Source organism: Canis aureus, chromosome 19 (genome assembly GCF_053574225.1).
Source record: "Canis aureus isolate CA01 chromosome 19, VMU_Caureus_v.1.0, whole genome shotgun sequence".
NCBI classification, from domain to species: Eukaryota; Metazoa; Chordata; class Mammalia; order Carnivora; family Canidae; genus Canis; species Canis aureus.
Window position 1 is genome coordinate 34,673,479 of NC_135629.1, and position 13,508 is coordinate 34,686,986.

The window sequence follows — 13,508 nt, forward strand, 5'->3', positions numbered from 1 at the left end:
GGAAATATGACCCTGTGCAGAGTTAGACAGCCATGTTTACAGGATGATCAGCAAAACCCAGAGAATGCTTTCTTGCCTCCCAAATATATCTCCCTGTTGGTCACCTTGGTGCATGCAATGCATGTTTTGCAAAATGATTTCCAGCTTGCATCCCAGTAACTACTCCATGACTTTATTGCTTCCCCCTGCAGCTAGAACAGGATAGAGTGCTAATATGATCTGAGGAGCAGAGAGGAGGAGGGGAAGCAGAAGGCCCCAAAGAGATACTTGGAGGGCCATCTTCACATCCTCTTCCATTTTGTGTACAGTGATTTTGGTGCCTGTTCTAAAAGGGGAGGAACAGGGGCACCTGGGTGGCTCGGCTCAGTGGTTGAGCATCTGCCTTTGGCTCAGGTTGTGATCTTCGGGGGTCCCAGGATTGAGTTCCACATCAGGCTCCCCGTGGGGAGCCTGCTTCTCCCTCTGCCTATGTCTCTGCCTCCCTCTGTGTGTCTCTCGTGAATAAATAAGTAAAATCTTAAAAAAAAAAATTTAAATAAAAAATAAATAAAAGGGGAAGAACAAAGAACAAAGAGAGTAGGGAAGGGGCTGCCCCAAACCTCTCGGCATTCGTTCTTTACTCATAGGTGCTTATTATATATGCCTCTTCTACTTCTAAAAACAACTCGAGGCTATAATTGAGCAGCTTGGTTCCCTGCCACAGTATTCCATGTCCCTGCTGCCTGGACTCACAGAGACATATATATCCCTTTCAGCGTCCAGTTATGTCGAGGTTGTATTCCTTTTATTATAGAAGAAGAGATGTGTTAGGCCCAAACACCCAAACACAATCAATAATGGAGCACTTAGCAGTCCTTCCTCTGGCTCCTCAGGAGGCCACAGGGTAGGCCAAGAGGATATCAGAATAGCTTGGGGCTAGCAGCTTTTCCAAAGAGGTTAAAACCCCAGCCACAAATGTGAGTGATCCTTGCGGCAACCCTTCACCCAAGACACTGCAGGACTTGTCTCTTGCCTCCCCTGTGCCCCATATAGACTGGGGGCTCAGGCTTCAGCACAAAGACAGCATTTGTAGAAGTTGGAGAGGAACAGCCAGCCGTCTGCCTGGCTTTGTGTCTGTGTCTGACCAGGAAGTTAGTGCTGCTGATAGACGGGAGCACAGATGTCTGCATCCCTGTGGGCCTGAAAATCTCCTCACTGGCCTGCCTGAGAGGAAAATGCAGCCCAGCTCTGAAAGGGGCCTGCGTGCACCCCTCCTGGCAGTGAAGACAGCGGGCTGGCCGTGGGCGTGTCGCTGAGCCCTGCCTCTCCCACCATGGCTCCGCACAGCTGGTAGACGCATTTGAGCTGGGGCCAGGGCGTGCTATGGAATGCTGTATTCACAGCACTGTGGTGGAGCCCTGTGTCCTCTCTGAACACAAGCTTCATTTCTTTTCCATTATAAAAGCATGCGTTCATTATGGAAAAATACAAAAAAAGGAGAAAGAGAAAAGATTCCACTGCAAAACAACCCGTTAATATTTTAATAACTTCCTTCCAGTGTTATTCTAAGTATATCTACACTTACATACTCTGAGGCTCATTTGAGGTTACTTACGGTGTACCCAGTCTTATCTTTGTGTAATCTGTTCACTCTTGGATTGAAATCTCCCATGGGGACCCTGCATGATCAGTTTCTCTTGGCGTTTCTATTGGTCTTGGCCTAACATATTTCCAAGCTACACAGTTAGGTATGTAAAGGTTCCTCTTCGTCATTGTTACAGCCTCTTGGGGGAATTGTACCTTTCATGAAGGTTCAATAGCCCTCTTTATTTCTTTTAATGCTTTTTGTCAAGTTATGTCTTTCTCTCTCTCTCTCTTTTTTTTTTTTTTTTTGTATTTGCATTTTGTCTGGTTTCTTCCATCTCTTTTATTTGTATCCTCTCTTTGTCAGTTAGCTGGATCAGGATTTTGTTATGGCTTAAGACAAGTATGATATCACTTTTTCAAGTTATTCTTGGAAAATGTGATCTTCATGGACCAAATATATATTATTCCAATGTGGTGATGTGACTTATTTTGCATAACCCGTCTCCTATTAATGGATATTTAGGCTGTGAATATTTTTTATATTGTCAAACAACTCTGTATTAAGACATTTGTCCTATTTTTTAAAGTGCCTTCTAATTATGCTTTCTTTTGATTATAGAACATCTTTTTAAGATTGAAAAATATAGAGAAACATAGAAAAGTGAGTAAAAGTCACTTGCAATCCCTTCTACCCATCACTAAAAATCTCATATTAACATTTAGGTGTGCACTCAGACAATCTTTTCTTTTACAATATACCTGCGTGTGTTTTTTTAAACAAAATCATAATCATGTATACATATGTATATAGTACATATATATGCTATCTTTTAACATGTTTTTGTCTTAACAGTGTCAAATAACCTTACAGTAGAATACACTTTCATATGATTAAGTATTTTTCACCAAAAAAAAGTATTTTTCACAAACCCAATCCTTAATGAATTCATATAATATTTCATCAAAAAGATATACCAGGTATTGATTATTCACTCTTCTTTTGTTGAACATCTATCTCCATTTTTCTACCATTATAGATGACACTGCTTTAAACATCCTAATCACAAATCTTATGTGTGTTTACATTCCTTCCTTTCCTTAGATGATATTCCCAGAAGTGAAATTCTGATCAAGAGATGTAAATTCAAGGCATCTGATGTCTCTAGAGCCAGGCCTCTCTTCCTGGTGTGTACCTGTCTTGGGCAAAATTGCTCCTTGGTGTTCACACATCCTAATTCTAGACTCATAGTCACATTTTCCCCTCTCTTTTGCCACAGTTTTTCCCACTGCTGTGACATCTTCACAGGATGGCCCTTCCAGGGGGCCCCTTGACTTTCCACAAAGAACAAAGTCTTTCTTTTCTTTGTATCCCTAGCACTACATGTGACTTGGGATATGCTCAAAAATTGGCCATTAGTGTTATTATTGTGTTTATTACTAGAAAAGTTGGCCATTGCTCTTCCTAGGGGCTCTCCAGGACAGGTATTGGGTGCCCACCTAGTAATGTTGTATAATAACTGGGTTACTTCACAACAGAATATCAGCCCTCTCACACTTGTATCCCCTCAGGGAGGATTATTGTGGCTTAGGAAGGGTTTCTGGTAACCACAATCTCTCATTGCTCCATTCCTGGGCCCTTAGATCTACAAAGTATTTCATTTTACCCAGATGCAGCAGAAAACGGGATATATTAATGTTCCCCATTTATTATTCATTATATCTACTGTGTTATTTGTTCTGCTCTAGACCTATTGGGAGAAGTAATCAGTATGCAAAAGGAGACAGGGCCTACTCTTGAGTAGGATAAAATCTACTTGTTAAACTTGTCTAAGATATGTCAGCAACTAAAAAAAAAAAAAAAAGGAAATTTAAAACCATTATATCCCAATTAATAATATGTACCCATTGTAATATATGGATAGGAAACTAGGAATATCATCAAATTCTTAATAGTGGTTATCTCTTGGGAATACAAGTATAAGAGACTGATACCTCTTTTGTTTTCTTTCTAATGTTCTCCTTTTTTTTCCTACTACATAAGAATTACAAATCAGTAGAGAATGAATAAACAGGCTGGATCTATTGACTTTTATTTTTTACATTATATATTCCTACCATGCTTGGACTTTTTAAATAATTATATTATCTTGACCACCAAATGTATACGATTTTAAAATTTTATATAATAAAATATACTAGAGAGAGGGAGCCTAGTAATGGCTGAGTTGTGGGAATTGGGGGGACAGGTAAAGGAAGGCTCCCTGGCAAGGGCAGAAGGATTTGTGTTGGGCCTGGAACAGCTCAGAGCTGATAAGGAGAAGGGAAGGAGGGTGTTTCAGGTTTGAGGAAGGAGCACGAGAAGGCTGATGCTTTCTAATTTGAGAAATAAGTAGAAGAGTCCCCGAGCACATGTGCTTAATTCCCATGTGCTCAAAACCTGATTTTCTTCTCCAAGGATCTCAAGCTTAGTCTCTTGTTCCCAGGTCATACACTTTCTATAATTGACAAAAAGTCTTTGATCGTAAGTTATCTGGCAGATATGGAAATAAGCTTGGAGTGTGTGTGTGTGTGTGTGTAAGCAACCAGAAATCATAGTGCCTTGCCGTCTGGAAGGTAGGGATGTAGCTAAGAAGTGACCTGTTTTCCACTCAAGAGGAACCCCTTACTTTCTGTGGATCTTTACTATCTCTGGTAGACCATCATAGTTGACTATTAAAATTTAAAGCTTGTCTTTTTTTATTTAATAATAACAACTTCCAGGAGTTGAGCATTTACAATGAGCCAAGTTCTGTGAGAAGTACTTTACATTTGTGGCTTCATTTCATCTTTTCCATAACAACCCAAGGTAGGATTTAGCACCACTTTGTAGGCGAGGAACCTGAAGATTAAAAAATGTGCCCTGTGTCACGCAGCCAGTAAATACTGGAGCTGGGATCCTACAGGGTTTTCACGGTGCCTCTCATGGAGTCAGCTTCTGCAAATAAGTCAGCTGGTTGAAAGAAAGCCTGTAGTTTGCTAGGATATATAAATGATGGCCAGACTTTTGGTCTGGAGCATCACACTTCACTGTTGTTCTTTACTCCTTGTTTGCCTGTGTGGCAAAGAGAGTCGTCATTTCCATTTCAGCTAATAGAATATTGTATCATTAACATTATTGTGCAAAAGCCATTTTATGGTGCCAAATGAAGAGGGTGGGCTGCTGTCCCAAGCCTCTGGAAGGTTCCTAATTTTTGGTTTGCACTAAGAAAATTGTACAATATTTTTCCTACACCTCAACCAAATATTTTCTCTGGCTTTTCATTCATTCTACTCAGAATCTCTCTCAGCTACAGAAAGACATCTCCTTGCCCTGGGTCTATGGAGTTTGATTTTTTTTTTTATTGTGATTGGATCGGGTGCCTTTTTACCATGTTTTCAATGTACATTAATCTGAACCAAATCCAAATAGGATTTTATGTTTACAGTACCACTTCAAACTCTGTGTTCATGGTCTTCTGATTTCTTTTTTTCTTAGTTAATATCTCTTATGGAAAATACATGTAGAGAAGTATGGAAATGAAAATAAAAACATTCATAGCCCACCATCTGGGGGTAACATCTATTAACATGTATTTTAAATAGGGATCTTCCTTTCCTAAACTCTACATGGAAGACTTTCCCATTATCATTAAGCTTTTCTTAAAAGAATGTTTTTAGCAAATATATAATGTTCCATTTTATGATTACACTGTAATTTATTTAACTATTCCCTATTGGTCACTTTAGGCTGTTTCTAGATCTGCTCTATAACAGCACTGCTGAAGGGTTTCTCCTCCTATCAGTTATCCTAATGGAAATCTCCAAGGATCCATTTGGTCCAAGTTTTCAAAGATATGTCTGCTGTTAGCTAATGAATGAAAACATATAAACCAGCATTAATGGTGGCAGTGCAGCCAATTATAACAGTGAGAGGTAACATCCATTGCCTTTTGCCCACATATCAGGCACTGGCTAAGGCTTTGACATATTTTGTCTTATGTAATCCTTACTGCAATGTTGTGAGGTACTCATTACTGTGCCCTTTTACAAATAAGGAAACTAAGGGAGTCCCCAGGTGGCTTAGTTGGTTAAGTGTCTGACTCTTGGTTTCAGCTAGGATCATGATCATTGGGGTCCTGAGATCAAGACCTGTGTCTCTGCCCCTCCCCCCTGCTCCTGTGCATGTGCTCTCTAAATACAAACATACATACATACATACATACATACATAAGTCCTTTTTTAAAAAAGACCCACACAGATAAGAAAACTGAAATCCAGAGAAATTAACCTCCCCAAGGTCCCTTAGGACTGAGATGACTTCAAGCCATGTCTGTTTTACTCTAAAGCCTGTATTCTTCTTTTTTTTTATTACTTTTTGTAGTTTTTTTATTCAAGTTCAATTTGCCAACATATAGTATAACATCCAAGTGCCCCCCTCAGTGCCTGTCACCCAGTCCCCCATCCCCCCACCCACCTCTCTTTCCACCACCCCTTGTTCATTTCCCAGAGTTAGGAGTCTCTTATGTTCTGTTGCCCTCACTGATATTTCCCACTCACTTTCTCTCCTTTCGCCTATCATCCCTTTCACTGTTTTTTATTTATATTCCCCAAATGAATGAAACCATATAATGTTCGTCCTTCTCCGATTGACTTACTTCACTCAGCATAATACCCTCCAGGGTATTATGAAGGGTATAATACCCTTCAACCCACCACGTTGAAGCAAATGCTGGGTATTCATTGTTTCTAATGGCTGAGTAATATTCCATGTATACATATATAATATTCTATGTCTACATAGACCACATCTTCCTTATCCATTCATCTTTCAATAGATGCCGAGGCTCCTGCCACAGTTTGGCTATTGTGGACATTGCTGTAAAGCCTGTATTCTTAACCCAAATCCGTGTTTTACAGTGAAAAGACTAGACTCAGTTCCTATTGCAACACTTACCTTAGGCCAGTCACTAAATCTCCTGATGCTCAGATTTCTCATCTATTAAAAAGAGCAAAAATGCAAAAACCTGTCCAGTTGCCTCTCCCAAGACTAGCATGAGGGTCAAAAGTAATGAAAGCCACAGAACTGAGAAGTGTCCTTTCTCAGTTTAAGTTAATTGCTCTAATCAAGCCTTACATAGGAGACTCCTTCAAGATGCTCTTCAAGAACATTTTCCAATCCTAGCCATAATTACTGTACATTTTGGTTTAACCCGTTGTAGTAGGTAGCAACATAGAAACCCATTTCCCTCTGACAGTCCCACCCTAGCCTCCAGTCCATGTAATAATAAACCATCTGCTACAAAATAGCAATGATAAGTTTAGAGAATTTCCCTAGCTTAAATTCTCTTTATTGGAGCGTGTTATCTTTAGCTGTAGAGACCTTCTGTTTTTGGAAAAGGGCAAGGGAGCACCCTGCTGAACAGTCGGCATTAACAAATTAAATCTGTTCCATCATGCCTCACCTGCTGGGTTTACATTTCCTCTGACACATGTAAAGGGTCCCTCTTTTCCCACCTGACAGACAGTCCCCTTTGCACATGCAGCATCTTTTCCACATACCCTGCTCAGGCATAAACACGAGCACCCATTTCCTAAATCTGCATTATCTGTGTCTGATATTACTATTGTTATTTTAGCTGCCAGTAATTATGAGCTTTAGATTTTTGACTCATTTGCTAAGCTGGATTCCCTCATGGAAACTCTTGCTTGTCCTGGAACATTTTTCATTCCCCACACCCAGAGGGATCTCTGTACATGTGTCTGTTTTTATGCCATACCTCCCAAGGTTGGGTCTCTCCTACTCATCATGGACTGGTGTTTCTCACCCCAAGGGCATTCAGCTGTGGAGGTGTGTTGATTGTCACAACTAGGATAGAGACACTACTAGCATCTAAGGGTTAGTGATAGGATGCTGCTAAACATCCTACCAAATACAGGACAGCCCCTCACAACAAAGAATTTTCTGGTCCAAAGTATTACTGGTGGCAAAGTTTGGAATCCCTGTCATGGACTGAGAAGTAGCCTGAAAGTCATTTATTTGGCACACGTACCCTACCATACTTGGAATCTTGCACTCAGGGAAGCAGGGCAGGATATCGGTTAACATTGTGAACAGGGGCCTGGTTGGGATGGGGGTGGACTCAAATAGACCAGATCTTTATTGCCATTCTGAGTTCATTATTGACCTGGGTTTAAATTCTGGAGCATCAATCATTAGCCACACAACCTTCAGCAAAGTATTACCCTTTCTGAGCCTCTGGTTTCCTCATCTGTAAAACGGGATAGCAATCCTTACTTCTTGTTTATACAAGGTTCTAAAGCTCCCCTCCACATGCCCAGCACATACCAGCATGCCATTCGTTCATTAAGCAAAATTGTTGAGGTCCTATGTGTCAGTTGCTAATAAGTCCATCAGTGAACAAAACAGATAGATATCCTTGCCTTCAAGGAGCTTATCTTCAGTTGGGAGGAAACAGACATGTCAGAAACCAGTAAATGAATCACACAGCACATGGTGAAAATAGAGAAAAATGAGGCAGGAGAAGGGGGATCGGCACTGGAAGGGACATGGCTGATCTCTTCCCTCAAGAGGCATCCTTTTCTTTGGGTGCCAGGTCCAATCCTCTCATCTAATTGTGCCCAGTTGTACTAAGGATTGGTAGAGGTATAGGTCATGGTGTATAGTCTTGAATACCTGCCCATGGCTTGAGCCTGGTTGGCTGTGAACCATCCCCAGGGCTGGCCAGCTGCTGACCTCACACCTGATCGGCATTCTTTATTGCTTCTCTGGAATTGTTTTCAACATCCTTTCCTTTATAAGTGGAGTTAAAAATCGCAAGATGTTTCTTTTAATCTACCTAACTAAAGGTATGAATCTGAAGTTTGATTGGTCAAAGAGCCACTCAGTCATTATTCCCTTTGCTTACCTAGATTTATTTTATATATATATTTTTTTTAATTGAAGTTCAATTTGCCAACATATAGTATAACATCCACTGCTCATCATGTCAAGTGCCCTCCTCAGTGCCCATCACCTAGATTTAAACTCTTAGAAGCCTGGTACCTGTCTCACTGAAACCACCCTGCAATCCATGATTTGCATATAAGTAGTAGGTATACAGCCTTCATGATAGAAAGAGCTCAGGTTTTGGAGCAAAAGAGATGTGGTTTTGAATCCTACCTGAGTAAGTACCTTAGCCTCTCTGAACCTCAGTTTCCTCATCAGTAAAATGGGAATAAGCCCCCACCTTGAGGGTGATTGTGAGAGAATTCATCAGAAGTGGGCAGGCACATAAAGGGACCTCTCTGATATATGTGGTGAACTTTGCCTAGTCTCTTATCCCTTTGTTCCCAAGTTCAGCACTCACTAAGAAAACACAAAACAAGGAATTCTTAACATTAGAGCTCACCTAGTGTAGCTCACCTCTCCCTCCCCCCAAACTGCAACAGAAGAATATCTCTAGCCCTCTGGGAAGTTTTTCAAGAAATACATAAAAATATGCCCAGTCTTACATTCAAAACATGAAACTGAAGTTAAGGTATACAATTGACCCTTGAACAATGCAGGGTTAGGGACACCAACACCCCCCACTCTGCGGTGAGTTGAAAATCCATATGTAACTTTTGGCTCGCCCATTACTTAACTTCTTAATAGCCTGCTATTGACCGGAAGCCTTACCAATAACATAAACACAATTGGCACATATTTTGTATTTATAAGTATTATGTACTGTATTCTTACAATAAAGTAAGCTGACAAAAAGAAAATGTTATTAAAATCACAAGGAAGAGAAAATACATTTACAGTCCTCTGCCATATTTGTTGAAAAAAATCTGCATGTGAATGGACCCTCAAAGTTCAAACTCATGTTGTTTAAGGATAAGCTGTAGTTGTTTTCCCTATTAGATTAATAATAATATGCTATTGATGAGAGTATGGAAAAAGATAATTCATATACCTTTCTGGGGGGTGATAAAGTTTGAAACAGACTGTCTGGATGTCAATTTGGCAAATTTGGCAATGCATGTCAAATGCTAAAATGTTGATATTTTTTAGACCAAGGAATTTTACTTAAGGAATTGCCTTATAAAAATAGCACAAATACATAAAGGATGTTCACTGAAGCACTTTTTGAAATAGCCAGACACTGGAAACGATTTTAATGTCCATCAGTGGGAGGTTGATTAAATCCATGTGGTCCATCTGGACCATGGGATCCTAACTCCGCACTCATTAAAGAGAAAGAGTGATTTGGGGATGATGGAAATGTTTTGGAACTACACAGAGCTGGTAGTTCTGTAAATGTACTAAAGGCCACTGAATTGTTCACAAAAATGGTTAATTTATGTTATGTGAAATTTACCCCCATAAATTATTATATTTTTAGAAGAATGAGTCTTATATGCTAATAGGGAGAGACATACTGTTGAGTAAGAAGAGAAAACATTCTGTTTTCAGTGATTGTTGGCAAATGCATTTAAAAGGTTTGGGAAGATCTAAAACAGACTTACTAGCAGTCACTTCTAGAAAGTAGACTTGGGAAAATGAGGTGGTTTGTACTTGATTTTATATACTTTTGTAATGTACGAGAGTTTTTTATACTTTTGTAACGTATGAAAATTTAAAGTTAGCATAAATTACTTGCAAACTGGTGGTGGAAAGGGGGGAATTTGAAGCTGGTCAGGGGTTGAAACTGTTACAAGGTGGGCAATTGATTCTCTCCAGTGAAAGTGGAAAATGTCTTTCACTTTGAATCTTGTTTTTGTGTTTTCCTCTCTTTCTGCTCTTTAATTCTCGCCCTGGCTGTATTCAGAACCGAAAGCTGAGATCAGTGAGTAACCTGATGACTCACTTTGCTTGTTTTGACCTTTCCGTGCCTGTGGCTAATTGATTCTGAGTGCTGAGGATCTGCAAGCATTAGTCTGGTCACTGTTTATAAGGGCTTGTTTTCAAGAGATCACAAGGATTTGCAAGATACCATTAGTAAACCGCGTATTTGGTGCAAGTCCTTTCTTGACCAACATCAGGGGCTAGTCCAATGATCATGAGCTCACTAATGAGCCCAGGGGCTCATGGATGCCTGTGCCAGCCTGAGGAACTCTTGTTGCTACTTGCATAACAGCTAACTTCCTGCTTCTAAAAGGTTGCAATAATACCTTGAAGCCCTTTGGAAGTTTCTTTTTACATTTTTCATTTATTCACTTTTTTCTTGAATTATAAAAATTTGTAAACTAAGATAAAAAATCACTTATGATGTCATCAGGTAAAAACAGAATTTTGTGGTGTTCTTTTTATATCTTTACTCATGTGCTAAACAGCATTCATGTACAAATTTTAGTTCTGATTTTAACTTACATAAAAGGGACTTTTAGCTGTTAAAATGGTCTCAGAATTGTCTAATTGGCTACATAATATACCATCAAGCAGATGAATTATAATTTATTTAATAATGCCTTTATGTTGAATAGCTCTCTTAGAATTTTCTTTGCTTTCTTAAATTTTGTTGTTGAATCTCAAAACATTTGGAAGCTGCCTTAAAATATCTTAGTGATGACAGCTCATATGTCACATGCAACATCAGTTCTTCCCTCAGGAAGTTTATAGGTCAGAGCAGGTGACCAATAATTGTAATAAAATGTGGTCATTTCTACATCAGAGATATATCCAAATTGCTCCAGGAAAGTGGTAAAGGCTTCTTAGAGGAGGAGTTTGAGTTATATCCTGAGGACACGTAGGAGTTAGCCAGTTAATAAATGAAAGAAAAGCATCCCAGGAAAGGAAGACTGCTTGAAGGAAGCACAGAGGGATGGCAAAGCATGATGCATTTAGGAAATGGCAGATTGCCTAGAAGGACCAGAGAACAGAGGGCTCATGGGTGAGTGGCAGGAGGTGATTCTAGGTCTATAGACTGTGGTCAGATTACAAGAGGTCTTCTCTGCCAAACTGAGGAGTTAAAACTTCTGAAGTTTTAGCTAAACAAGAATGTGGTTTTGAGCACAGCAACACCTTATTGCTTTGGCAAAGTTCCCAGTAAGAGTGCTGAAATCTTCTAGGATGAAAGCTGAAGATGATGCACTTAGCTTTCTTCTTGATCATTTGTATTTGTCATAAGAAGGTGCCATGATAGCATGTTTCACATAGCCATAAGGGTAGACTTCGGGTAGTCACACCACCCAAAAGACTATCAGGGCTTCTTTGAAAAATAAGAAAATATCTCAGGGATAGGCATCATTTGCTGCCAAGGTGGTATTTATATACGTATTAGTTGATCTTTTTCAAATTGATAGAATCCCAACTGAGATTAATGTAAAGAGAAGCGTGAATGCATTAGCCGCTTAATCTAAGAAGGGCTCTTCCTGGCTTCATGCACAGTGGGTCCCAGGGGTTTAAATAGTGTAGGTAAAGCTTGCTCCCTCCCTCCATAGGTCTTTTTCCCTCTATCCTTTATTGTGTGTCCTTTTTTTTTTTCCTCAATAGCAAATAGACTTACCTGCCTGGCCAGAGAGTTACTACAAGAAATTCCTGCTTATTTTATCTCTCAAGTTCACAATACTAAAGGGATAAAGACCCTTCCACTCTTTCTCCCATGAACCACTTAGCAAATTTTAGAAAATCAGGTGCCTCTCCTTGAACCAGGGTGGAGGACTACTCTGACCGGTCTTGTCTGGGGTATCCCACCCAAACTGTGCACCAAGTGGGATAACCAAGGGTAGCGGGCTTCTGTTCCTTGATTGAGGACAAAAGTAGGAGTACTGGTCAGATGTAAAACACCCACTGCTGTTAACCATTGTTCTTCTGAAGAAGGGAGGTGTCCACTAGAAAAAAGTGGATGTGGCTTCTCTGAGAGCTGCCTTTGTTTCTGTGCTGTGTCCAGGTCTCACAGAATGGATACTCCCAGTATATGTGTGAACGCAGCCCCCTTTGCTCAATTTCCCTTAGCACGTAGGCTCAAGAAAATGCCCTATTTCCCAAAAGGCCTTATGGCATTGTCCTCTCTTTCTTGTGAATATCTGATTTATGTTCTGTCAGTGACAGGAAGCTGCTCAAATGATCCACCCAAGTCCTGCCACTGCCCCCGTGATGGTTTGTTTTTCTCATTGTTTAGCGTTCCATTAGCTTCCGCAGCGAGAGCCGTCCTGACATCCTCGCCCCCCGACCCTGGTCCAGAAATGCTGCCCCCTCAAGCACGAAGCGGAGAGACAGCAAGCTGTGGAGTGAGACTTTCGATGTATGCGTCAATCAGATGCTTCCATCCAAGGAAATCAAGCGTCAGGAGGTAGGCTGTGGACCTAGGAGTTGGGCCTGTCTCTGGAATGAAGTACACTATAGACAGGAGCCAAACTGGGTCTCCACTACAGGCTCCAAATCAAATCTTTGTTGCACTTGTAGGAGGACAAACTGGGGTGTCACAGCTTGTAAGGAACTGAGAAACCAGCATCCAGCTGGGTGGGTGGCCCCTGCTTTAAAAAGAAACTGATGTGAAGATCTGAATTTACAAAGAAAATGAATCAGGAAGCGTCTATTTAGGATCCCAGAGCTCATAAAAATAATCACTTGAGTTATATTTTAATAGCAATTTCTAGAATGTTTTAAAATACTCAATTTATAAAACTTTGATTCGGTTTTGTGGAGAACTTATCTATGGAATGCAGTTAATTTCATTACCTGTAAGTTTTCTGTATCAGTAGCTCTAAATGACTGTGGTAATATTACCCTTTATAGAAAGCTTGTCAAAAAAAAAAAAAAAAGAAAGAAAGCTTGTCAAGCTTGTCATGTGCCAATCTGTGCCAAAGCACTTCAAATGTGCATCATCTAGTGAAAGCCTTGGAACATCTATTTGTGTGGAAAACCTGACATTGGCAAAAGGAATACTTGAAAACTTTCTAGGTTTGAGTTCAGCAATTTCTTTCTAGGAATCTATCTG

At 40.1% G+C, this 13,508-nt stretch overlaps 1 protein-coding gene across 6 annotated transcripts in view; it reads left to right on the forward strand.

The window, feature by feature from the left end:
• ARHGEF3 (Rho guanine nucleotide exchange factor 3) overlaps nt 1-13,508 on the forward strand; it is a 303,450-nt gene that overhangs the window by 263,009 nt on the left and 26,933 nt on the right. For all 6 annotated transcript variants that reach the window (XM_077858441.1, XM_077858440.1, XM_077858439.1 and 3 more), the window contains one exon: nt 12,690-12,860. In XM_077858441.1, the coding sequence (XP_077714567.1) occupies nt 12,690-12,860 (171 nt within the window). The remainder of the gene's footprint in view (nt 1-12,689; nt 12,861-13,508) is intronic.